The sequence below is a fragment of the Mastomys coucha genome, unplaced genomic scaffold (genome assembly GCF_008632895.1).
Source record: "Mastomys coucha isolate ucsf_1 unplaced genomic scaffold, UCSF_Mcou_1 pScaffold21, whole genome shotgun sequence".
In the NCBI taxonomy this organism is placed as follows: Eukaryota; Metazoa; Chordata; class Mammalia; order Rodentia; family Muridae; genus Mastomys; species Mastomys coucha.
The window spans coordinates 173424886-173452193 of record NW_022196904.1 but is presented as its reverse complement, the minus strand read 5'-3'; the positions used below and the strand labels follow the sequence as shown (position 1 = coordinate 173452193).

Here is a 27308-nt window from a genome sequence, read left to right as displayed (position 1 = left end):
CCTCCCTCTCTCTCTCTCTTTCTCTCTCTCTCCCTACTGTTTGGATGCATCTGCTCCCATCAGCTACTAGAATAAGACTCCCTGATGATGGCTGGACTAAGCCCCAATCTATGAGTATAGTAGAATATCACTAGGAGTCATGTTCTTGATTATTTTCCTTTCCTAGGTCTCTGGGCTATCCAGCTTCTGATTTCTGATCATCCGGGCAGTACCTGGCATGGGTTCCTTTTCATAGTGTGGACCTCAAAGTAGACCAGTCTGTTGTTAAATTCGCTTGGTTCTTGTTTTTTATTTGGTTGGTTGGTTAGTTTGGTTTTGATTTTTTTTTTTTTTTTTTTTTTTTTTTTGATACATGGTTTCTCTCTGAAATGCTGGCTGTCCTGAAACTTGCTCTGCAGACCAGGCTGGCCTCAAACTCACAGAGATCTGCTTGCCTCTGCCTCCTGAGTTCACCACAATGCCTAGTTAATTCAACAACCATGTCATGAAGCTTTGCTAAGTGTCTGGCTACTGTTAGGAATTGGGAACCCCGACCTGAGGAAGGCTGAGGCCTCCCTTCGTTTAAGAAAGGAACTAACACTCTAGAAACAAACGTCTACATGAACAGCCGTACTACGAAGCCAGATAAAATGTAAACCAAGCTGTTACCATGGCTTCCAACTCTGCTCCCATCCCTGCCTTGGTAATTATCTCCCATCAGCCTCAGGACCTTTGCATGTACCATTCCTTTTGCTGGGCTGCCCCCTCCCTTCGTCAGTAGAACGTCCACGTGCCAGTCAACATTGTGCTCAGTGTCATCTCCGAGAAACATTTTCTGACCTCCTCTGTGGCACCTGGCAGACATCCCTTCTTTCTTCTCTGTTTCCTCTGCCCTTAGCGTAGTCCTCTCATTCAGATTTCTACATTGCCCACATGGCCAGCCTGTGTACTCTACAAAGACTGGGATCTTATACTGTCCACTCTTGGTACCCAGGTGATGGCAGAATGAATACTTTATCAAAGGCTGTGGATGTGGTGTGTGCCCTTCCTTCCATACTGAAAATGAATGAAGGCTTCAATGCTCCTTGGAGCCCGAGCAAGAGCTGACTGAGGGCCTGAACCCACCAGCTCTCTAGACAGCAGCATCTAAGCCCCAAGTGTGAGCCCATCCCTTCTCTCCAAAGTAAGAGCATCTATCCCTTCAGCTTCCGGCTCAGGAGTCTCCTCGTGTGGCACTCCCAACCTCCCACCCCAGCTGAAACACTGCCTACCCCAACTGGTTGCCTGTCACCCTTGGCCCAGTGCCTCTCCTCCCCTGGCAGAGTAGGGGTGTGGTAGTCTGGCTTGCCCTCTGTGCCCATCCCCCACCCAGGCTTTGCTCCAGCAGTCTTGCTGCTGAAATCACAGGCTGAAGACGAGGAGGTAGCACAGGGAACCGGGTGGATTTGATAAGGTGTTAAGGAGATGGAGCAGAGGTGAGCGAACACGTTGGAGTGGGAAAAGGTATCAGGCAGGAGGACATGCAAGGTGCGAGTCCCATAATTGAAAGTCAGAGTGATTGCAGGGGTTTAACAAGACATGTCAAGGGGGCATTCATCACCCAAACAGATGCCGCTGGAGAATGCAGCCTGGCACTGCTTAGTCCCGAGAAAAGGAACCAGCTCCTTGTCCTCCTTGTCAAGGTGCCTTGCAGATAGGAGAGAGATGGGCCAGCTCAGAAGGCCACTGACCCGACGCTTATGCAAGAGAGTTTGCAGGGAATTAATGGAATGCGGACCCCAGGGACCAGAGGCTGCTCCCGGGCCCTGCAATGCCATCCTCCTGAACTGAGTCTCTGGGTGTCTCCCATCAGTGCTCAGCCCCAGGCCTCCCTTCTCCATGAGAACACCTCCAAGGTTCTCAGAACCCCCACCCCTGCCTTCTCCGGCCTTTGTCCTCAGAATCAGCGGGTCTCAGCTGTCCTGTTTCATCTCACCTCTATTCTGTCTACTACCCTGTAACCAAGGGCAACCAGCAGCTCTTTGTCCTTTGAAAGTGTCATCTTTGCTTAGTTAGCCCTGAGCCTAGGTCAGGAGCAGAGAGATCAGCCTCTACACTCAGGAAGAGGGACTCTGAGCTGGAGGAGACCTCAGGGCTGTGCCCCCTGCATTCTTCCCCAGGATGGCCTCCTCAGTGGATGGTGAAAGTGGGGGGCAGGGCACTTCCTGTTCTCACAGGCCCATTGTGGGTTCTCTGTCATGGTTGCTGTATTTCCTCTCCTGTCACCTGCATCCCCAGTTTGCCTGCTGTCGAATTATTTATGTCTCTTCACTCATTCAGCAAGTACTGACTGAATGCTGCTGTGCAGCCACAGGCATGGAGATAGACCTGCGGCACACAGGAACCATGACACGTGGCTGACCTCAAGAGAGTGGGGCAGATGGAGAGACAGGACCCCAAGCAAAGAGACCCCCCCCCAAAGAGGAGAGTCTGTGACCAGCACCAGGAAGGGAAAGATTAGAACAATAAGGAGGCCAGGTGGAAGGGTCTGCCTTAGGGGGCTGCATCCTTTTCATAGAAGATAATGAGTTTTATTGTGACGTCTTCATACATGTATCATGCTTTAGTCTTAGTCACCTCCTCCCTGCCTCCTGTCACCCTTCCTGCTGCTCCCTCACTTCCCTTGTCAAACAGTTTCTCTCTTGGCTTTCATGTCATGGATATCCGATTGCTTTGTCTTGGTCTCTTCTCCCAGCATCTTTGGGCCTCTTCCTTCCTAGCCCTCTTTCAACTTTCATGTCAAATTTTGTGTCTGTGTATACATGTCTTTATGCATGTGCTCACGTGTGTGAGTGTGCGCGTGCATGCATACATGTGCATATAAATTTAAACCTGGAGTCCATCTACTCAAGAAAACATGTTGCCGGGCAGTGATGGCACATGTCCTTAATCCCAGCACTTGGGAGCCAGAAGCAGAGGCAGGAGGATCTCTGAGAGTTTGGGGCCAGCCTTGTCTACAGAGTGAGTTCCAGGACAGCCAGGACTACACACACACACACACACACACACACACACACACACACACGCCACATTTGTTTTTTTTTTTTTTGAACCTGGTTTATTTTGTGGGCTGCTATGTATGCATAGTTCTTGAAAGGCTTCTTTAAGGGCTTAAGTTTCCAGAGGCCAGGAAGGCATCTGGAGAGGAGACAGCAGTAGAGCAAAGATCCAGAATGTAGGGAAAACCTGCTTCGCCTAAAGGATGGGAGGACTGTGCTGCTCAGAGCCCAGTCCGTCAAGAAGACAGCAAAGTGCAAGGAAAACTCAATAAGAGGCACAGGAAGCCAGAGCCCGTGAGCCCCAGGCACAGATCTGAACCTGACCCAAGGCACTGGTAAACCCTTGAGAGAGTAAATTGAAGAGGGATGTGATCAACATGATGTCTCTCTGTGGCCTTGCAGCAGTGCTGGGAAAGGTTTGGAGCCCTAAGAATGCCCACACTCTCCTTCTCCTGAACTGCACTACCCTGGGCTGGGTCCAGGTAGCATATGAGTAGATGACCGTGTTACTTCCTGCCCCCATGAGAACATCTGCAATTTAACTGACCCCCATCTTCCTGGGGAAACAAGAACTGTATGAATGTCACCATCCCTGTCGCTGGAGGTGAATGTTCATGGAACATGCAATGGATAGCACCCTAAAGCTCCTTCCTCTCCTCCCCAGGTGTCGACGACCCTCATCAACATGGCCGAGGCGTGGCCCTGGCAGATTTCAACCGTGACGGCAAAGTAGACATCGTCTACGGCAACTGGAATGGCCCACATCGCCTCTATCTGCAGATGAGTGCTCACGGGAAGGTCCGATTTAGGGTAAGAGCACCCAGGCCCTGCACGGTGTTTAGGCAGACCGTGAGAGAGCCTGCCTTGGGACTCCTGATAAGCCCAGGAGGCCTCAGAGCTCTTGAGAACTAGGGGTGGGATCTCAAGGAAGGGCAACATGCAGGGGTCTAGGTCACCAGCTCTGGCCAGAGAGGAAGAGAATCCCCCAAGGTAGCTGCCAGGAATGCTGTCAGGAAAAGTCATTCTTTGGCAACCACTGTTCCTAGGAGCTCCAGGGACACCCCACCTGCAGAGTCTAACTGGGCCTTCCAACTGAGCTTCAGACCCAGGATCGAATGATAAAACAGGAGATAAAGTTGAGGCCAGGGAGCTCCCAGGATGTCCTCAAGGTCAAATAAAGGATAGGATAAACACACACAGCCTTGTCCACCTAGGGAGCTGTTGGCCAAATGTAATGACAGGTATTCTCCCCCGGGGCTGCTGGGTGGCAGTGCCAAGGCGAGTTTGGGACTTTCTCAGCAGATGTATGGATTTGATGAAGCTGATATCAAGCGGCCAGGCTGCTCTTGAAATACTTAGGACTTGGTAAATAATGACAATAAACAGGAAATTAGAAGTTATGGTATTCCCAGCTTTGTGAACATGGAGAATTGCCCAAAGTCTGTGAGACACTTAAGAGGCCCCACCCATATCTGTCTTGCCCTTCCCTGCTGAGTCTCCAAGCCTTCTGGAGAGGAGGATGCTTGCCTTGAACTAGCGGCTTTTTGATCCTGGGGTTCTGGGTGAGTTCCTTCTCTATCCAGCATTCTGACCCAGAAATGATTCTGCCCTCCCTGCCCCCAGGATATCTGACAAAGTCTAGGAGCATTTTAGATTGCCCTGACTGGGAAAGGACAAAAGGCAGAGCGGCTGCTGCAGACACCTCACAATGCACAGGACAGCCCCCCCCACACACACAGAGTCACCTGGCTCCAGATGTCCTGTGCTGAGGTTAGAAAACATGCTAGCCTTCTGAGGCCCCTCCACAGCCCACAGCACCATAACAATAATAACAAATGTCCCATTCATCACGTGCCACCCACGTGCCAGGATCCCTGATAAAAGCTTTACATAGATTATCTCGAAGTCCAGGCATGCAGAGGGGCAACCCCAGGGGGGCTGTGTAAGTTTCCATTTTTACAGGATCGATGGAGCAGTAATGAGTTAGAGATCCTCAGGTCTCCTTGTTCCCCGGCTCTGAAGACCCTGCTCAGCTCACCCTGACCAGCCAGCCGGGCTCTTAATCAACCTCATTACCGTGCTGATGAGGGGCTGCCGCCCTCCCCCGCCTCCAGGAACATCTCTACAGCCAGGCCAAGAAAGCTCCTTCCTATGGTTCCAAAGCACACCACCGAGAGAGAAGGAGGCAGAGGCGGATGCAAGGGCAGGGGCTCCCAGAGAACAGCTCAGCCCTTTCCAGCTCTCTTCAATTAGGCAATGGAATTTGGATAGCCCACTGAGCGTCTTCAAGGGACAACCTAGCCACAATGGGAGTATTCTGCTCAGAAACAAAAGACCATCTGCACAGCTCTTCCTTTCAGGAGCAAATCCCACACCTAGGACCAGCCAGAACTGTCTAGGACCTCCCAAGACAGCCAGAACTTCTGGGGAGGGTTTCCAGCTTGGCTGTCTTGGGTCCAGAATCTCCCTGTAAGTCCTGGGCAGGTATAAGTGATACTGACACCTCTTCAAATCATGTCTCAAATAAAACCCTAAGGCTCCCAAAGAAACATAATGAGGGAACAGAAGCAGTGGAAGACACAGCTAAAAGATGCGTCTGGCTTTCCATGGGGCAGGTGACAGGGACGGCCAGGGATCTGTCTCCTGGCCACTCCAAGATGCACACCTGCCACGCGGGCCTCCCTGTGTAGCCTGCTGCTCTCCAGTGAGATCCACCCCGAGGGTGGAATACCTCTCTGAGGTCGAGCAGCTAGCCAGTGCCGGAGTCTGGATTCCGAAGCTGGTGGTCCCAGGTGCTGTCCTGGCTTCTGGTTCCACACCTGAGAAGGAAGTGTGCCCGGTTAGAATCTGTAATCTGGAGCTCTGGCTCTGGGCCCATCACTAATAATTCCCCTCCCTCTTCAAGCCTCAGTTATTCCATCTGTAAAGTGGAATGCTGACACCAAGCTACTCAGGAGACGGGCAGGAGGATTAAGTGTAGTCTGGACCCATATCTAGCTCTGAGCTCCCGTGTGAACCACAGCTGTTGTTACTATGCCCTCCATGTTGGGCAGTCAGTCTGAACTGTGTGTGATTTCCAGGAGCTGCCACTCCAGGTCATGACAGAGGGGGTGTACGAGAGATAGGTGTGGTTCCTTGCTCATTGCTACCCTCCTGTCTTCTGACCCTCAGCACTCTCTCCTCCAGGACATTGCTTCACCCAAGTTCTCCATGCCCTCCCCTGTCCGAACTGTCATTGCTGCTGACTTCGACAATGACCAGGAACTGGAAGTCTTCTTCAACAACATCGCTTACCGCAGCTCCTCAGCCAATCGCCTCTTCCGGTACCAAAGCCCGGGCTATGGCGGGTAGAAAATTAGAGGGCGGGATTCCAAGGGTCAGGGAGGCTGTGCTGGGGGGCAGGGGGGCAGGGTATAGGGGAGGTGGGAGTAGGGGAGTGGGTTGGGGAGATGGGGCGGGATGGTCCTTGATTAAGAGAGAGTAGTACAGAGACCAAGCAAGATAGAGGAAGAGTCCCAGTAAAACATCAGCCTCAACTGATGAGCAGAGAGGACATGGTCCAGATAGGCCCACACCTCCACCCCACAAGAAAGAAGCCCAGCAGCCACAGAAAGGCTTCCAAGGTACTCTGTTGTGTAAACATGGGCTAAACAAAGAGAGTCTGGCTTATTGACCGCAGACTTCCGAGCACCCACTGTAGAACCTCAGAGTATTCCAACTTTCTGAAAGATGGACAGACAAAGTGTTCTAAGGAGTGTTCCAAATAGACTCGGCCACAGGACACATCTTTCAGAGGTGTCTCTCAGAGGAGGGTTTCTCATCAAAGCATTCTTGGGGAATGCTGGAATTGACAGTTAGTGGTAGAGACTGGAGAGGAAATCTCAGAGTCCTCAAACATCTGAACATCCATCCCAAGGCCTGGAGGGATCACCCAATGTGCTTGTGCAGAGCCTCAGAGCTCTAGGTCGGATCTCAGGGGCTGAGGCCCAGGAGTTGGTATGCCTAGCAAGAAGAGTGGGCACATGGCCATTCTTCCACAGGACATTTGAAAAGCACAGCAGGGCCGGGCAGTGGTGGTGCATGCCTTTAATCCCAGCATTTGGGGGGCAGAGGCAGGTGGATTTCTGAGTTTGAGGCCACCCTGGTCTACAGAGTGAGTACCAGGACAGGGAGGGCTACACTGAGAAACTGTGTCTCAGAAAAAGAAAGGAAGAAAGAAAGAAAGAAAGAGAGAGAGAGGGAAAGAGGGAAGGAGGGAGAGAGGGAGAAAGAGAGAGAGAGAGAGAGAGAAGCACAGCAGGGACAAACCTTACAGGGTCTGTGACACCATTAAGTCACGTTGGGTTGGGAGATGGAACAAGGGTGTTGGAGCCAGGAAATGGGTCATGTCACCTGCTTGGACTTCCAAGCCTCTACTCCCTCCCCCAGGTGGGGATGGGGGGCTCAACTATTAATAAAAGGCGCAAGCTGTGACTAAGCATGTTTTAAAATATAATTATTAACCAAGCATCAATCCTGACTGGATGTAATCACCCCCTGAAGGCACCAGATTTACTAATTAGGTGCCTTGCAAAAAGCTTATTCACAACTTCTAGATTAATTGCAGAAGATCAATTGCTCGTTAACAGAGATGCTGCTTTCCTTCTCTGGCTAATAAAGTGTCACTTGTCGGGGCCCTGAGCACCGACTTGTCTAGGGCTCTAGTTCTGTGGCCCAAGAACCCAGGTACCTTTCTGACTATCCACCCTCAGCCCACTTCAGCCTCCTGGGCTATCAGTCACCACATGGTCGCACCCTGGGGCAACAGAAGCCACTGCCTAGGTACACGGCTGCATCCCAAGTCCCCAAGGCAGATGGCTGGGTCCTGAACACACAGCCGAGGCGCTGCAGCTGGGACCACTGTTCAACTGGTAGCTTGAAAGTTTAACCCCCACTTGCCCCATACTGTGCCACTTTGTTGCCGTCACTGAAGGACCAGCTCGGTGAGCTCAGTGTCTCTCCTGCCACATCCCCAGACACTGAAGACCCAAAGCTTCAGGGAGTGCAACCCCCAAACCAAGTCCCAGTGACATGAGCCTGTGATGACCATGCCAGCAAGGCCTCTCCCAGGCCTACTGGGGTGTAAACTGCCTCCCACATGTGCATCTAAATACCTCTGGTGTGTTCTCAAGTCTCCCTCCACCACTTCCTGGTCTTGTGAAATTTTCTGTGCCCGCCCAACCGTCCCCGAATCTCTAGTCCATCGGAGCAGCCAGCTGATGTGCCAGTCTGACCATCTCCTGATCCCCTTATCACCCTTTGTCTCGGCTGAGCTGCACCAGAGCCTGCAGCACACAGATGGTCAAAAGGAGAGGGTGTGCCAATAAGCTGAAGGGTCACACCTCTAGCAGATGAGCACATGTCCATGTGTACTTAAGCACTGCACCCCTCCTAGGTGCACCGTATGCCATTCACATACAGTGTTCCGCCTAGATGCCCTGGGTGAATGGAGGATGCATCATGGGCATCTGTATAACCCTGAAATGCTGCAGTGGTCTGCACCCAGTAACCACAGGCTCCAGCTCTTGGGACATAGACCCCCCTCTGTGGTTTGAGCAAACAGTATGATAAGGAGAGGAAAACAAGTTCCTCCCACCCCAGGCTCCTCACGAAGCCAGGGCAGAGGATCTCCAGCTACAGAATCCAACCAGTGACAGAAACTAGAGAGAGAAACTTTCACCACCATCAACCACACACTGCTCACATCGCATAGAGACAGCCAGACAAGGGGAACAGTCTCAGAAGTGTGTGCTCGAGGACGAGACTGAGTATTCCAAATACACAGAGGGAATCTCACAACCCAAAGGGACCTATCCTCTTCTGTTTACCTCTGAAATTCACCCTGGTAGCTCATAAACGTGTGCTTGCTTGGAGCGTGCTTGGGAGTGCCCGATGTTGTGGGAGAAGCAAAGATGAATCGTACGAGGTCCCAACCTGCGGCAAGCTCACGGAGCAGCCTGAGAGATAAGATGCCCCATGCAGAGTTAACATGGGCAGAAAGTGATAAAGGCCAGGAAAGCTCTAAAGGCAGAGGCATCCGGGATGGCTTGTGGCAGGACAGCCAGTAGGTGGAGGGGGGATGGGCTGAGGAGGGAGACCCTGCATGGGATAGAACCCTAGGTAACATGCAGAGCCATGGAAGCCAGCCTCCTTTGGAGGAGCGTGAAGGTCAGTTGAAGGTAGCTACGCCTCTGTCCTTCTCCATCCATCACCTGCCCCTCCCCAAGCTGTCTATAATTCATCTATTAGAGAAGGGAAAATCAATGTTTACCAACATAAATTAAAATGCAAGAAGAGACCTGCCATAGCAAAGGCAGAGTCTATAAGCAGAGAGAAATTCCACGGGCTTCCAGGGCAAAGTGTTGTGGCTATTCGGAGCAGTGGGTCTAGGGATCCCACAACGGCCATGTTGGAGCAACTCTATCCTTTCTACAGTGTTATCCGCAGGGAGCACGGGGATCCTCTCATCGAGGAGCTCAATCCTGGTGATGCCCTAGAGCCTGAGGGTCGGGGTACAGGTAAGGCACATGAAGGCTGTAGCACTTCCACCCAGCTCAACAGTTCAAGACCCTTGGGGAGGGAGGATCAAGAAGCCAGGCAGCCAATCTTGTCCCAAGTGAGGATGGAGGAGAGCCCTGGGCCTGGGAGGCAGGAGACCATCCCATCCTCCGGGCTGCCAGGGGAGGGGCAGGATCTGTGGGCAGCAGTAGTTTCTCTAGCCATGCCTTGTGTAGAGAGATGGGAGGGCTAAGGTGCTCCCTCCGCTCCCTGGCAGGCATCCGATGTTCTTCCCTCCCCTTCCTGGAAACCAGCTCATTGTCAGACAAAGGGCACTTGACTGGGAGTCCTAAGGCGCAGGTCTGTGGCTGCTCTGTTTTCTGGGTTTTGATTTCCACAAAATGGGAGCGTCTGCCTTTCTCACCTCTTAGGGTTGTTAAGAGAACCATAGACCATGCCTATGCAAACACTGCAGATGTTGAAAACAAAACAAAACAAAAACAAAAACAAAAACCCACTATGTAAATAAAGAGATCTATCATTCAAAGCACAGGGGAAGCCAGAAGTAACTTGTGCCCATCCCCTCCATGTAAATTCAGGGGAAGGAAGGGAAGCCTGTCTGTGGATTCCTGGCTTGAGCCGGATGATGGACAGGAGAGAAATGAGCCTGCAGCCCTGTTCCTGCCCCAGCACTGCGTTCTGTCTGCCTCTCACACTCATGGCTATCTATTGTCACCACACTGGGAGCCCCTCTTCCCCTAAGTCCAGATGCTGATGGCCAGAGGGGAACTCTCATTGTTTATAGGGGGCGTAGTGACCGACTTCGATGGCGATGGGATGCTGGACCTCATCTTGTCACATGGAGAGTCCATGGCTCAGCCACTGTCTGTCTTCCGGGGAAATCAGGTATGCACTGACCTCAGGCCCTTTAGCTCCCAGCCTGGTTGTGCTCACAGAGACCCACGTGTGCATTAGGGCACAGGAACCTGGACTCGCTGGCCAGCATGATGGAGAACCTAGGACCTGGAAGCACTTAAGTTCCCAGCTGGAAGGACCACTTCCAAGAGAACCCCTTGCTCTCCCTCTGACTTTGCCTTGGGAACTTGGCCCCAAACCTTGCCCTACAGTTTCCTGGCTTTTCCTCCTCCCCGCCGCAAGCTTTGCCCACGTTCCTCTTCCCCATCTCCTCGTCCCCCTTCCTCCTCTCCTTACATCCTTCCCAGCATTCCTGCCTCGCTGCTCTATGCCACCCTGGCTGACGCCTGCCACCTTCCTCCCTCCAGGGCTTCAGCAACAACTGGTTGCGTGTGGTACCTCGCACCCGGTTCGGGGCCTTTGCCAGGGGCGCCAAGGTTGTACTCTACACCAAGAAGAGTGGGGCGCACCTACGGATCATTGATGGGGGTTCTGGCTACCTGTGTGAAATGGAGCCTGTGGCACATTTTGGCCTGGGTGAGTGGGGGCCCATGGCAACAGTAGCAGATTCTCCAACTAAGCCTTACTGGGTGCTGTGTGATTCAGGGTCACACACACCTCAGCCCTAGGATTCGGGATGTGACTTCTCTGTGGCAGCACAGTGGGTGCCCACTGTAAAGGCAGCCACCTCCGTCCTGTGGTGAGCCTGCGCCCAAGAGAGAGGAAGGGAGGAGGGGAAAGCAGGAGCCCCCAACCTAGGGCCTCTGTGGAGTTAGCTCACCTAGCGGTCAGAGTACTTAATTCTCCATTCTTAATCCTGCCCAGACCATAGCTCTATCCACACACTGAACTCCACCAAATATGTCCAGAGCGGCTGTCTGCCCCAACCCCAAAAACCCCCAGGAGCCAGTGCAGTCCTTAAGGTGCTGCCCAAAGTCTGCTGTCTTCCTCGGCTGGAAGGCTTAGAGTCTTGAGTTTTCTCTTTTTATTTTTTTTCCTGAAAGATTTATTCATTTATTTCTTAAAGATTTATTTGTTTGTTTGTTTGTTTATTTATTTATATGAGTACACCATTGCTCTCTTCAGACACACCAGAGGAGGGCATCAGACCCTATTACAGATGGTTGTGAGCCACCATGTGGTTGCTGGGAATTGAACTCAGGACCTTTGGAAGAGGAGCCTATGCTCTTAACCGCTGAGCCATCTCTCTCTCCAGGCCGAATCTTGAGTTTTCAATGGGCATAAAGTCACTTTAAGAGGTGAAAGGTGGATCTTGATGGAGGATGGGATTCTTAAAAAAAAAAAAAAAAACACATTCTTTTATATGTCTAAAAGCAGGGGTCTCCATAGATCACCGAAGCAGTCAACAGCATACTCCTGGAGCTACTGAGCTCTTACTACACAGCATTTAGAACAGCCCCAACATCATGCTGCAAGGTGCTTGGCAGCTTCCAGGCACAGGAGGAACTGGCTCTGATGCAGCTGTGGGGTATACATAAGCTCCCATTCTAAAAAACGCTTCTGTGGATCATATTTTTAGTTTTGAATTTCTTAGTGGTAGGGGGTGGACATCCATGCATGTGGTACTCAGCACAACTCTTGTGGAGTCAGCTTCCACCTTTATGTGGGTCCCAGGGAATTGAACTCAGGTCACTGGGCTTGCATGGCAAGTTCCTCTACCTGCTGAGCCATCTCACTGGCCCGTTTGATAGATTCTTTTGAAATAATAAAAACTGTTAGGTTTGCCCCAGCTGTTACAGATGCTCCTTAACCTACACTGGGGTTCCATGCCAAGGTAAGTTAAAAGATCTTAAGTTGGAAAGGCATTGAGTTGCTCAGCATACCGAAGACATGTCCTCAGTTAGCAGCATGGTGTACTGCAGATTGTCAGCTGTTCCATTCATGACCATCCACCACTGCCCAATGTCCCAAGGGAGGACCATGATGTATATTACTGGACCAGGAAAAAAAACACATTCAAGGTCCTAGGTTCAACTTCTAATTGAATATCTCTTGGTTTTCACATCAAAAAGTTACAAATGCCATTGCCAACAGGAGGACAGCTTATAATATCCCTAACTGTGAATCACAGAAGAATGACAAATTAGTCACACAGAGATCTCTGCGCTGTTATTCAGTAGTAGTATGTTTGTGAGACAAAAATCAAAAACAATGTCTGGGGTTGGTGGTGCACGCCTTTAATTCCAGCACTTGGGAGGCAGAGGCAGGTGGATCTCTGAGTTCTAGGCCACCCTGGTCTGCAGATCAAGTTCCAGACCAGCCAGGGCTACATAGAGGAGCCCTGTCTCAAATAACAAAACAGAAACAGAAACAGTGCAGGTGTCCTATGGTTAATGGTTAACAGCTCGTGGTTCAGCTTGCTGTGTGGTACACTGGTGAAGCCAGCTGTAAGAACTGTCTGCTGAGTGAAGGGGTCTTACCTCCAAAGTCACCTTCCCAAATGACGAGGTGGTAGAACTGAAGACAGACAGCTCCCAGTAAAGAGAGGCTGATGGGCAGATGTACACATGGGGCATCTCCGCAATAATGGGCAGTGGATGTCTCAGTGACAGTGGCTACATGAATCTCATGTGCCATCATGACAGAACTGTCCACACACCTGTTCCCGTGGCAAAGCCCTGATTTCCATATGATAACAATCATAAAGCAAGCCATAACCACGGGGGCAACTGTGTCTACAAACCCCTCTGGGCTACCTTAACCACCTGCTGTGTCTCTGGTTATTTCAAAATAAAGCGTTTTTTAAAAGGCCGGAGGTTAGAGAAAGATGTGAAAATTCCACAGGGAGGATGCAGGGATTACAATTAATGGGCCAAAGACTGGGGGGCACTGGGGAAGGGGCAAGCCGTGAGTTAAAGATTTGAGTTGAAGATTCCCAGGTGCTAACCAGATGCTTTCCCATGTGTTGGCACCTCGTGAAGTGATATGATCTTAATATAAAAAGATTAGACAACATGTTCGCTAATCGATAAGTATATGCCAGCATTAATATTAGGCACACATCGTATGTGCACAGAAAGGAAATGTCAAAAGCGGAAGCAGTTGCCTCTGTCTGGGTGGCTAGATCACTACAGGGACTGCCACCTGTTCTGGGCACAGTGCAGGGCACTCAGTTCTCATGATTTGGTCCTCATGAGTATCCCTGGTGGGCATTATTATCTCCATCTTGCAAGTGAGGAAACCACTAGAGGAAGACTGCCCATGATGACAGAGCTGGGATTCAAACCCAGGCCTGCCAGAAAATGTGGTTTGTATTTTTCTACCATATGTTCTAGTATATGTGTGTGCATTCTGGCTTTTATAGAGAACACATAATATTTATGTAGTCTGAGAAAGAAGCAATAAATATTTAGGGGACCCAAGGCCTGGTTATATGAGCATGTTCCCGGGCTATTGCGCTTGGATGGGTTAGCCTGAGCCTGGGGCATCTGTCACTCCTGAGGCAGCCATTTGCTAAGCTGGCCCTAAAGGTACAAGCTGACTTTTAGACATGGAGTCCTCCCTCTTGCAAACTAACAGTAGCTGACACCTACAGAGTGTTCCACATGTGCAGGGCTTTGCCTGAATTCTTCATCAGTTCTCTTGGGAATCTGATGAGTTATGAGCCATAGTCTACACTTTACAGGCCAGAAAACTGAGTAACCTCAGTTCTCGCTGAATGCACTGACCCAGTTCACCGCTCCTTAGACATTGAGTTGCTGGGCTCAGTGGCTCCGCCCCCTGTGTCTTCTCTGCCTCTTTCTTCCTGACATGTATATCTCCTCAGCCTTTGGGTATCCCAGAAGGCCATTCAAGCACCAAGGTGGCTGCCGTCTCAAAGGTGAAATGTTTATCAAGCTAGATGTCAGCCCCGCTCCATTGAACAGAAAAAGAAATCGAGGCTCCCAGAATAAACCAGCAGAGAGACAGGAGCTGAGCTGCAACTGTCTGGCCTCACATCCTATAGACGGTCTCTGGTATTTTAAGATGTGTATTAGAGCCCTCCCTGGGTCCTTTCTCTGTCCAGAATCTGTCATCACCATTAGAGCCTGCTTTCTTGATTAGACAGCTCACAGGATCATTTGGTGAGATCCAGAGTGCTCAGGAATCATCTACCACCCATGCTTAGGGCTACACACACTGCATCTGACTGCCCCCACCCCACCCCATGCCAGCCCTTGATACTGTGCAAAGAATGGGATGTGCTGTTGGTTTAAACCAAATTGCTGCAAGGGTCCCACATCCTACCCCTACCAGGCTCCTCTTTTGCGGGGCTCCGTTCTCAGACGGACCCTACTCTTGTTAGTTGCCTGAGGTCAGTCTCGGGCGTCAGAGCAGCCACCAGAAGCCTGAACAGTGGGGCAGGCCAGCTCCACCCCTGCCTCTTCAGGCCCCTTAGGATTCCAATAGGTTCTTTATGGGCTGAGCACAGAGTTGTCCTCGCTGAATGATGGGGAAGCCAGCAAGAGGGCAGAGCGGGCAGGGAGGGAGACGGTGGGAAAACCAGGTGTTGGGAATGACAGAGGAAATGAACAAGGGAGAAGAAATAGAGCAGAAGCAGAATGAAAGAAAGGCAAAGACTTGGGGAGAGAGGCAGGAAGAAACGCTCTGGTCTGCTGGGTAAAGCCAGTCACCCTGTGCTGACTTGGAGTTTTGCCAAGGAGAAGACTGGACTGGGTAGGGGGGGTGGGGGAGGGTTACCTAGCAAGAAACTTAGAAGGCAGGGGCAGGGCTGAGAGCATTCCAGAGGCCAGGCTAGCTTGAACCAAGGCCCAGTGGTGGGAAAATTCAGTTGGAGGGATAGGAGCAGAGCCTGGAAAGTGGGGGCTGGGCCAAGCTCCATGGGGTCTCCGGAGAGGGGGTGGGCAGGCCGTAGTAGACAGAAGGGTGTCCTGTCATATCCAGGAAAGCCAGAGGCAGCACTGTGGCGAGAGTCAGTGTGCAGGGGCAGCATCCCCCACAACACTCATTCTTAGAGGCCTCTTAAAAATTTTCTCTTGATTGTGAGAACAATGTGTATTGATTATAGGGAAATGAGACAATACAACAAATCATAAAAAGAAGTAAAAATCACCCCCAATCTCATCACAGTGCTTGGAATATCAAGTAAAAACCATAAACATGTCCTCCTTCACCCCAGCCCCGTTTGATCCTTCATTCCGCTCATGTGCGCTGAACACCTACTAGGCGCCCAGCAGTAACTACATCAAGAGCCTTGCCTTGAAAACCCCTGTATGCTAGTGGGCAGATGAAAAGCACGGAATACATGATGAACAGAATAAGTAGGTGAAATAGACCATGTTAAGATCGCATTAGGTGCTACAAAGAAAGAAAATGCCAAGAAAGAAAAGAGGGTTAGGCGTGGGTGGGCAAAGAAACAACAGCAGTTTTCAAATGTGAGGCCACGCTTCAAATAAGCCTTTCTCCCATGCAGTGTACACAGGGGCACACATATAAATATACATACTACTTAGGTGTGGTGGTCTTTTAGAAAAAAAAAAAAAGACAGTACTTTATCCACTTGCTTTTTTACAGCCCTGAACAATGAGAGCCTGGCTGTCCCTCCAAGTCTATGTGTTTCTTTTATTTTCCTCCAGTGCCTCAGAGTATCGAACTGTGAGGCAGCATTCATAATTTATTTACCAAGTCCCCTGTTGATGGGCAGCTAGGTTGTTTCCAGTTCTGAGCAGTTGGTGGGTGAGAAGGGGACTGACTAGAAGGTGTTTTCCAGAAAGGCCTGCCCTGGGGTTCTGTATGGCTGAGAAGTGGAGTAGGGGGTGAGGCTGTGTCCAGGGGCCGGATCTGGAGAGGAGATCTGCACGAGGCCCTCCCGACAGTAGGCACCCAGTTCTGGCCCGGCCTAAGCAACCCTGCTCCCTGATGGTCCTCACTCCTGAATCCCTCTCTGCTGCTCCTTTCTTATGTGGTGAGTACAAATCTGCAGAGTTTCAAAATCCAAGTAACAAGGCACCAATGTTGTGATCATAAAAAGAGAAAGAGCTATAAGGATATGTTTTGGCGAGATGTAGGAGAAGGGGGTGCCTCGGTGGCCTGTGCCGAGGCATCCCTTCCCCCTGAGGGGCCAGACACACACACACTGGTATAGTATAGACTGGAGTTTATTTAGGGCATGGGAAGGGGAGTTAAGAAGGTAGCAGAGGCAGAGAGAAGGAGAGAGCAGAGAAGTAGGAGACCACCATGACCCCCGTGGAGAGACGGGGGAAGAGAATGGGAAGAGAGGGGCAACAAAGGGGCAAGAGGCAAGGTAGAGAAGAAGGAATAAGAGTGGGGGCAAGCAGCCCCTTTTATAGGGCCAGGCCTACCTGGCCATTGCCAGGTAACAGTTGGGAGGAGCATACCTGGCTGCTGCCAGGAACTGTGGGGGTGGAATTTAGACAGAATACCAACAGTGAGCAGGTGGTGGTTGAGCACAGAGGTGAGTACCCAGGAAGGCATACAACCTTAGCACTTCCGGTCCACACAGGCCGCTGGGTCAGACTCCCGGAGGCCGCACTTGCTCAGGCACACCTGCCTGCTATTGCTTCTCTGAATGCTCCAGGCCTTACTGGGCCTGTGCAGGAACATAAGAACAGCAGACTCGGACTTTACATGAAACCTTACCTCCCTCCCTAGAATACCTGAGTTGTGCTGCATCAGACAGTTTAAAAAAAAAAAAAACCTCTGGGACCTTTCTTAGCCTTGATCTCTAGGGGTCCCCTGGAGACCCATTCAGCTATGCAGGGCATTATGGGTCTCGTTCCTCCTCAGCCGACCCTGCTGTCACTCCAGGGACCTCACTCCAGAGAATCCTAACCACATTCAGCAGTTCCTGCCCAGCTGCACCCGCCCCCCAGCTTGTCGCTGCTAGTCCTGGGTGCAGACCACCTGCCGGCTTCATAAATAAGCCTTCCTGTTTATAGGTTGACTACTGCCCACCCAGCCCCCAACAGGGCTGCCTCTGCATTTCCTGACTGCCAGTAGGCTGAACCAGTGCACAGCCAAACCCAGCAAATAAAAACAAGTCCCGCCAACCCACTTGGCCCCACTGTGGTCGCCCACTCAAGATCTCCCAACCCCACGCACTGATACCATCCCACCCCATCCCCCTCCACCGCACCTTCCTTTCCGTTAATTGTTTGTAAGTGACTCAAAGCTGCCTCCAAGCCGGCTGGTGCTCATTTAGGGAAAGAAAATTCAGTGGCCCACATAAAAATGCCTTTATTAAAGTGCAAAAATATTCCACCGACTGTATTCCCACCATCTGTTTTGCTTGTAATTCCGAAGAGCACAATTCTACGTGGCTCCCTGGCCTTTGTCCTTTCAAAGCTGCCAGAGGCAACTCCCTGCTGCGCCTGACCTATGTCTCTGCTGGGTAATGGTACCTCCTAGGCAGACCCCTCCCTGCACATAGACCCAGTAGAGTGCCTGCCTCAGAGGCCAGGAGCCTGGTCCTCCGGCTTCCGGAACCCTGGAAATGCCTGAACAGCAGCCTAGGGTGAGGGATCCACTGCCTGTCCGACGACCGAGCCTGGGTTCCAGTCCTGGCTCAGATATTCCCAAGTCACTTCCTACCTTGCCAAGCCTTGGTGTCTAAATCCAGAAAATGGACACGAAACACCTACCTTGCAAGTGCAAGAGTTTCAGAGTTCCTCCCTAGGTTCCCACCCCCACCCCCACCCAATAACATCCTTCCACCCTGCTTCCCCCAACTTTGAACTTTTGCATCTCCAGACACAACTCGCCCTTACACACCCCTGTCCTTACCACGCTGCTCCCTGTCTTTGAACGCTTTTCTTCTGTCTCTGACCACATGAAAGGGCCCGCCGCTCTCACCGAGCATCACCAGTCCTGTTGCAACACCTTCCTCACATTGTGATCCTTGCTCCCTGCTCCCTCCAGCTTGCCTGGGTCCTTTCCATTCAAGGCTGAATCCTAGATCCCTACTCGACCTTTGATATATGATGGTCTCTGGGTAGGGGCAGTAGTACAACAAGGGGTCACACAGGCCTTGGGTGGGTGACTGGGTGATTTCCCCAGCCTCTCCAAGTGTCAGTGTTCTAGTCTCTATGATGAAGATGTGTGAAGGTGTGAGGAGCTGATATGTTGACACCATGAAGCGGGTCTGGTCCGAGAAATGATGCTGACCAGAATACCAAGGGTGATATGTAGTCAGTGGGGCGCTGTTCTTGATCCAGGGAAGAGAGGCTGTGCTGCCCAGGGCGGAGGGGCTGTGAGCCAGCACCCCCAAGTTTCAGACAAATAAGCCGAGGCTGGAAAAGGGTGGTTTGCTTACTTACCCAACAGCCCTCCCCAGTGCACGCAGGGAGAGGACCTGGTCTACAGCCACATGCCCCGTGGGGGCTGCAAATTTGAGTCTATGAATATTCCTCAACTCTTTTGAGTTATTTGTGTCTTCAGTCAGGCTGTAAAATGTATTCATGGAGCTGTTCTGTTGGCTTAGGTGAGAAACACTTGCTTTTGTCTCCTTTAAAAAAAAAAAGAAAGAAAGAAAATGTTTGCTTTTCAAATATGCCACTTAATTTGGGCACTTGCACACCCTAAAAATGCCAAATTTCATGTGCCTCACGAATTCTTCTGTTTTAAAACAGAAGAATTATACTTCTTCAGGTCCTTTTCCAGCCCCGCTCTGGGAGTTGTATAGATAGCACATGGCCTGCAGAGAAGCTGCCCCGGACTAGATAGGGGGTTCTCAACCTGTGGGTTCTGACCCCTCTGAGGTTGAAGGGCCCTTTCACAGGTATTTTCACTGCAATTCATGATAGTAAGAAAACTACAGTTGTGAAGTAGCACAGAAAATAATTTTATGTTTGGGGTAGCCACCCCATGAGGAACTGTATTAAAGGGTCACAGCATTAGAACGGTTGAAAACCACTGATCTAAATGAAGCAAAACCTAGAACAGAAGCATGAGCCATCCAACATCCCCTCCCCAACCCGGGGATCTGTGGGAGAAGCCAGGATATAGGTGCCAACCTTGTCCTCTGAGTCCCTCCCATGACTGTCCCTCCACTCTTTCAGAGGTGTGCTGGGCACTGCCTGCCTTCCCTTACAATGTGAGAAAGACTGGCAGGTGCAACTGATCAACCCCTAGGTCATCACCATTAGCCAGATCTTGCCACAGGGCTAGCCCACTTCCTGATGCAGGAGCTGAGCGGACCTTGGCAATGCCTGAACACCGGACCAACCTTCCTAACCTGCTTCCTGATGTGTAGATACAGCATGCTGCTGTAGGGATGTATGTGATGGATCACAAGGGACATTGTCTGAGCTTCACAGGTATCCTTGTAAATGGCTCGGACCCGCAGAGGCCTTCCTTAGGCGCCCTCAACCCCTATCTTTCCTGGGTCTTTACTTACAGCACAGCTCAAGTGCCTCCTCCCCGGGGGTTTGACCCTGACCCCTGAACAGGATCTGCCTCCCCCCCATGACTCCTTGTCCTTTCTTCACAAAGCGTTTCTATATGCGCCATGATTTATTTCTTTGTCTGTTTGCCCGCCTCCCAGATGGACAGGAAAACCTATGAGGAGACTTTCCCAGTGACAGGAAAGGGGCTTGGCTCTAGCAGAGCTCCAGAAATAGAAATGTGCTCAGAAGGTCACCCGAGTTGGCTGGAGAGCTAGGATTTGTCCCCAGGACTCCCAGCCACCTGCTCCCCCATCATGTTCTTTCAGCATACCAAGCAAGTGACAGAGCCAAGATGTGAACCCCTGGTTCTGAAATCAGCCTGCTTCTCACCAAGCCATACAGCTCCCCAAATTTAACCTCCTGGTGCCTGTTCTGTTGCCTAGAATGCTGTAGTATGGTAGCCACGAGCATTGTGTGGCAGTTGAGATGTAAATTTAAATTAAGTAAAATGCTAAACTCAGTCACTCTCATCCAGCACATGGCCAGTGACTAGTGCACTGAACAGGGCAGACATTGGGCTTTCCCATCGCTAAAGAATGGTCGACTGGACAGAATGGCCCCAAGGAGGAGGCTTCTCACTCATGCCCACAGTCCTTAGGAGAGTGTGTCATCAGTTACTACCTTTGTTAACACAGTTATGTGGGTACTCCAAGAGGCCCTCTCTCCTATGCTCCTGACCCCTCTCCTTCCTCCCACAGGACGGGATGAAGCCAGCAGCGTGGAGGTGACGTGGCCAGATGGCAAGATGGTGAGCCGAAGTGTGGCCAGCAAGGAGATGAACTCGGTGTTGGAGATCCTCTACCCCCGGGATGAGGGCAAACTTCAGAACACAGCCCCACTAGAGGTGGGCCAAAGCCTCTGAGCCGCATAGTTAAACAAAAAACAAGCAAACAAAAAAGCAAGCATCACCCATGATCCTAGGGGTAAAGCTGTGGACTTGCCCTCTAGAATAACAGAGTAATAGAGGTTCCAGTTGTGCACTGTGTTGAGAACTGATTCCTAGTTTCGGTCTTTTCTGAATACCTGAAGAGGCCTCCTCTTGTCCTTGGATGAGGCTCAAACCGTACACCAGAGTTCTGGAGATTTTTGAGGGTTCAGCTTTGGTCCAGTTTCATGTTTGTCTGAGGTACATAGATCTCAATTACAGGGAGAGTGTGGCTTACATCTGTTCTGCTTTCCCCGACCCACACCATCTCTCTCCGTTCTTAGCTCAAGGCTAGAATAAGAGGGAGGGGCTCCCCTCAGGCCCAGACTAAGAGCACCTCTGGAGCTGCAATCAGGGTGACAGCTACTCTGTTACTGTGACCAGGAGGGGACTGAGATGAGGCCTCTCAACTCACAAGTGTCTCTGCTTCTGCCCACCTTGCAGTGCGGCCAAGGATTCTCCCAGCAGGACAATGGCCATTGCATGGGTGAGTTACCTATAGGCACCAGAGGAGGACGGGGCAGAGGCTGGGATCTTCCTGGGGATGGTCAACCTGACCTGCCAAGGCCCAAGACGCAGACAGGGGTTAGAAAGATAGGGAGAGGAAGGTGCCATCGGTCCTTGGGGCTCCAGATGCCAAGACAGTGATGCAATGACTCACCAAGGTGAAAGTGACATTAGCAACTGCAGGCTGATTCAGTTCACTGCTGGGCATTGGCAGGGCCTGCCTGCCACAAATATCAGAACGAACCTGGGGATGGCACACATTGTCACACAGACACTGGGACCCTGACGGCTAAGCTCCACCCTGGCCAAGGCAAAGCAGAAACATCCCACGGCCAGCCTGGGGAGCAGCCAGTGAGGAGCAGGAGCGAGACGGATGGGGAGCTGATCGAGGAAGGCATTTGGGCACAACAGGGCTTGAGTGCGATCTCGGTGCAGACAGGGTACTGCAGCCTGGTCCAGCACAGGAGAGGCTCATAGCTGCCAGATGCCAGCTCAGCAAGGGTCTCACGACTTTCTTTTTTAATGTTTAAGATGTATTTATTTCATTTATATGAGTACACTGTAGCTGTGTTCAGACACACCCAAAGAGGGCATCAGATCCCATTACAGATGCTTGTGAGCCACCATGTGGTTACTGGGAATTGAACTCAGCCAGTGTTCTTAACTGCTGAGCCATCTCTCCAGCCCCTCATGACTTTCTAAAGCCTCCCAATATGCAATGAAGGAGATACTCTAGCAGTCCAGCATCCAGAAGATCTTACCCAAAAGCCTTACATCCTGATGATTTGCAATGAGGACTTAGGACAAGGATTCTTTCTTCCTTCGACCCAGAGAACACTAGACAGGGTCCCACTATTGTGGAGCTCCAAGGCAATAGGGCAGCCCACGTATGAACCGCTGACAGCCATATGTGGGACCAGGGATGGAATGAGCAGGGTGGCACCAAGAGAGGCGTTAAACTATCTGGGACAGATCCCAGAAGGCAGCCTAGAGAAACCGAGGTCAGTCTGGGACCAGAGGGATGTTATGATGTGTAGAACAGCCACAGAAAGGGGAGGCAGTGTAACCATGGAGGATGCTGCCCGGGCATAGGAGAGCAAAATGAGGAAATATAAAAATTAGGCGTTAGGGTGACAGAGGAAGACATGACTCTCCCATACAGTCCGTCTCCTCATCCTGGTCACATGGACAGAAGACCTCGGTTCCTTCTCTACATGCGGAGAGGACCCTTTGAGACCCCAGACCTAGCACAGTACTCCTTTCTGTCACACAACCGACCTCCTACATGATACTAAGCACCGCTTCTGGCTCTGAGGATGCAGCCAAGTGTCTTATCTTACCTTTGCATCCCAGTAGAGAGGGTCAGACCTCAAACACAGGATTACACGGCATGAGAAAATAGGTTAAGAACCCTGTTAGCAAGATGCTCTCTGGGGACTCAGCAGAGAGATCAGAAAGTACCACTGGTGAAAGGACGTTTAAGCTAAGACCTCAAGGAATAGATAGACCAGCCCTAGGAAGAGCTGGTGGGAGAGCTTTCCTGTCAGAGGAAGAACAAAGGCAAAGGGCGTGAGGTTGTCGTGAGACTGCATGTCACAGGCGCCCTTACGATTGAGATACGGCAGACATCGTAGTTGAAGGAGGGGTTCGAGGCTCTAGGAAGGAGTCTGGACTTTAATCTTAGACCCTCAGAAGCTAAACAAGAGAGTGTCCTAGTGTGAGTCACATCTTTAAAAGATCACTCTGGCTGCTGAATTGCAGGCTGGAGAGGAACATGGAAGCCAGGAGGCCAGTAAGGCAGCTGCTGCAGAAATCCAGGCAAGAGACCGTGGGGGCTGGGTATAGGGTGGTGGCAGAGTGAGGAAGGCAGACAGGTTGAGACGTGGGGCAGAGTGGATAGGACCCCCCCACACTGTGGGATTGCACCCTGGGATGAGGAAAGGGGGGATCTGGAAATGACTCTGATTTCTGCTGGTGAGGCTGAGCAGCTGGTGGCAGGATGGATGGAACTGTGGAAGATGGAAACAGGGCAGAAGAGGCTTAAGGGCTGAGGGAAATCAGAGTTCCATTTTGGAAATGATCAGTCTGAGGTGTGGATTAGACATCCAGGGAGAACTGCCTTCTAGGTCATTGGTTATTGGATTCGTGAGCTTGGAGCCCAAAGGAGAGGTTATGGCTGAAGGCAGGAAGTTTACATCCATCCATGTATAAAGAGTTTATCTAGAGAAAGTGTCATGTATAGAAGAGACCTAGGACCAAGCCTGAGCTCTCCCAATATGCACAGGTTCAGGACAAGTGAAGCTGTCCAAGGGCACTGAAGTAGAGAGAGAGAGGCCCAGCAAGGGACATGCCCAGGGCCACAGATCAGGGGGCAGACAGACCCTAAGCTAGGACACACTGCCCACACGTCCCTGGTGAGTGGTCCCCTTGCCTTGCAGACACCAATGAATGCATCCAGTTCCCATTTGTATGCCCTCGAGACAAACCCGTGTGTGTCAACACCTATGGAAGCTACAGGTGCCGGACCAATAAAAGATGCAATCGTGGCTATGAACCCAATGAAGACGGCACAGCCTGTGTGGGTAAGTGAAACCCTGGCCACGTTCAGTAGCAAAAGACACATACCTTGTGCTAGGGACTGGCAGGGAGGGATGGGTGGCTCTGAGTGGGCTCCAAGCCACAGGCATTCGCCCTTGCATCCCCCTGGATTGATAGATGCTCCTAGATTCACATTAGTTCTCCAGAGGAGGCCATGCCAGGCTTGGAGAGGCCCTGTCACTACTGTCCCACCGGAAGGGCCCCAGGGTAGTGTGTTCTGGTCTTACCGTTATCCCTCTACTCATGGTTCCTGAAGCAAGTGTTCCGACCCAGTGGTGTTTCCATAGCTGGGGTAGAAAGTAGCTCCTCTAGGTCACCTTTGACAGGTACTTTCTGAATTAGTGTTTGTCTTCTCCTTCCTCCCAACCAACCCTTTGTCTCTTCCCTGATTTCTACCTCCCTGCCCTTTCTTTTTGTTTTTGTTTTTGTTTTTGTTTTGTTTTTTTGTTTTTTTCAGCTCAAGTGGCCTTTTTAGGCGGGTATTCTTCGGCTGCCTTTAGACTCTCTGAGCCTCTCTCTCAGGCCTCATATCTTTCTCTAGGCCTGGGACTTTGCCTTCAATTATATGCACTTTAAATCCCATCAATAAAGGAAAAAAAAATCTAACAACCTTTGTGGAAAACTATATCTCTCCTGCTGCCTACCTCTCTCCACACCCAGTAGATCTGCCATGTGCTCCTTCGAACGGACAGCAGGGGTGGCCATCTTTGAAAAGGGAAGTTTGGGAGACACTGATGGGACCTTAGTTGTTGGTGAATCCTTTCTTTGCATGTTTTCTGAGAAAACAGAAAAGGAAACGTATCTCCTCTACCCCAGCCCTCATTCCATCAGAAGAGCCAAGAGAGAGTCCAGTCATTTCTGTATCTTCCGTGAGCGTCTTATTTTGCCCTTAACAAAGATGGCTCCCGGGTGGTTGCCTGCTCGGTTGATTCAGTAATGTATCATGTGCCTGCTGATTTGGCCTGTGCTGTTGCTGCTTTGTACAACCTGATCCCCTATGATTATGAAAGCCTTATTGGATTGGTGGTGGCAATGGGAAGGGAAAGGGCGGCCCTTGGGGACTGTTGATAAAAAATGCTTAAGTTCGAACTTGCTAAGTCTTCCAGCCTCTTTTCTGGAGAAATTATGCCAATAAACTCTCTGCTGGATACTAGCTAGTGGGGGAGGGGTGTCTGAGCAAGTACATGCTGGTTGGAGTGTTGGATTAGCTGTGACCCTTCCACCAGGGGGCATATGGAAACAAGTTATGACCTAAGGGAACCAGCCGTGTGGTTGGGTGAAGGAAACACTTGGAGGACCAGGCAAGGCACGTTGAGTGGGCAAGGGGCAGGCAGTGCTCTGCACAGAATCCTTCCAGGAATTAATGTCTCCATTCTGGACCCCCCATTGCCTTTCCATAAATGACAAGAGAGTTGGATCAGTATATCCGTACAGCCCCTGTTCTCCCCAACTCCCCGCTGCATGACTGGACATAGATATGGCTAGTCTCCAGCAGTCCTGGTTTCTAGAAAGAACTCAACAACTCAGCCTTTGCAATATGCTGAGGAGCCTGGAAGCGCCCATGGCCAGAGTACTCTTTGGGGATGATGTAACACCACAGAATATGCTCATGACCAGCTCTGGTAGTGAAGGCCTATTATAAATCACAGATATATTCTTCATGGGGGAAAAAAAGTTGCTTGAAGATATAATAAAATCATGCTTAAGAATGCAGCAAGCCTTTTAAAAACATATTTAACAAAAAAACTACCCTTTCCTGATACCATAATAATATTCCCAATAAATCACAAAATATGAATTCCTTGTAGCTAGTGCTGTGTTTACACTTGGAACCAGAGCCTAAATGAAAAGTTTTAAAATGAAAACAGCTACAATTTCCCTGGGAAGCACATAACAACTTAAAAATCGTTCCAATTCCACCAGCAACGTCCCTGCGCATCGACAGGGAATTAAAGATCTGTAAGGGCCCCAGACATGAGACTCTGAGAGATGGAGTGATTGAGGTCACCCTGCGCAAGGTCACAGAGTCAGCTGGCCCCCGAGCCAGGCCTGTAGCCCTTTCCTGCCATCTTGTTAAGGGTGAGCTGTGGCACACTCACTACTTGGACTTTTCACCCCATTCACCCCAAAAGCCATTGCCTTTTCAGAAATGCACAAGTGGATCTGAGATAGCAAGACAAGGAAGAGACCAGAGCCCACGGGGACTGGTCGTAAACACAGAGACAGTAGGAAATGACAAGATAATGAGCTCCATTGACTGGCCACACACATCAGCGTGAGAAATGGGGATAGGAAAAAACAAACAGCGAGACAGCCTGCCAAGGACACCAAGTATGATGCCAACCTCAGAGGATGCCTGATCCCCCGCCCCATGTTGAGTTTCAGGCCACAGGGTCTGGCTGTGCCATTTCATCCTATCTGATGGGAAGGTCAGAGGAGTCAAAAAGAGATGTTCAAGGCTCCCTAAGTGCTGAGAGCAAACTCGGGGTGAGAAGGCTTTCTATGGGGTTCATTCATTCAGCAGCTATTGGCTGAGCCCCTGCTCTGCAATAGGGCCTGGAGTGGGGGGGGGCTCTAGGTTTGTAACAGTGAGTAAAGGTAACATGGTTGATAACCCCCACAGACATCGCCTTCCCTCCCACTAGATGGAAAAAGCCATGGGTGGGAGGGGGACCATAAGGGTCTTTCTTAAAAGTCTAGCTAGGTTCTCAGGTTAGTGTACCTGAGACGCAAACACCACACATCCATTTATCCATGTGTCTATTCAGCAAGTGTTTATTAAGAACCTCGTGGGTAACCAGTTCCCTTCAGAGAGAAGGTGAAGTCTCCTACACTCAAGATGTTTATATTGGAGGGAAAACTACAAGGCTAAAACTCTATGGAAGATGGGCAGACTCTGAACCCACCCAACTTCACCTGCCCCCAAGCCCAGGCCCTCCACTCACCAGGCATTCAGGATGTTGGAGCCCTGTGCCCCTGGCTCCAGACCTTCATTTCACTGCCTGAGTGTTATCAGCCATGGGTGAGTGGGTGCAAGCCTCAGCGAGGCTTAGGAGGCCACCGTCCCCATCCCCTCAAACCTTCCACTTCCTCTTCCTGAGACTCCTGGCATCCGAGCCCTCATTGTCCCCTTCTGAGCACACACACACACAACTTTCTTCTGTCCCATAAACCCACTTAGCTCCCTGTCATCTTTTTTAGGTTATGCTCCAAGTTGAAAAAATTTTAAAAAATGGAAGATACCTTCGGGTGAGGTGAATAACACAATCAACTCTAGCCAAGCCAGAAGTGGATTCCTTTCCAGACTTTGTCCCATTTTTCAAGAATACGCCCCAAAATGATTTTAACAATTTTAATAGTAATAATAACTACAATGATATGGCT

General features: G+C 50.8%; 1 protein-coding gene across 3 annotated transcripts in view; it reads left to right on the top strand.

Moving 5' to 3' along the window:
• Positions 1-27308, top strand: part of Crtac1 (cartilage acidic protein 1) — a 145741-nt gene extending 118433 nt beyond the window's left edge. Inside the window, exons 7-15 of one of the 3 annotated variants that reach the window (XM_031390360.1) lie at positions 3682-3827; positions 6204-6340; positions 9492-9574; positions 10360-10460; positions 10838-11006; positions 20593-20738; positions 21264-21306; positions 23765-23908; positions 27126-27308. In XM_031390360.1, the coding sequence (XP_031246220.1) occupies positions 3682-3827; positions 6204-6340; positions 9492-9574; positions 10360-10460; positions 10838-11006; positions 20593-20738; positions 21264-21306; positions 23765-23908; positions 27126-27142 (986 nt within the window). In that variant the 3' untranslated portion in view covers positions 27143-27308. Of the gene's footprint in view, positions 1-3681; positions 3828-6203; positions 6341-9491; positions 9575-10359; positions 10461-10837; positions 11007-20592; positions 20739-21263; positions 21307-23764; positions 23909-24381; positions 25014-27125 lie in introns of those variants that run through there. The other 2 variants (XM_031390357.1, XM_031390359.1) reach the window with 2 other exon arrangements.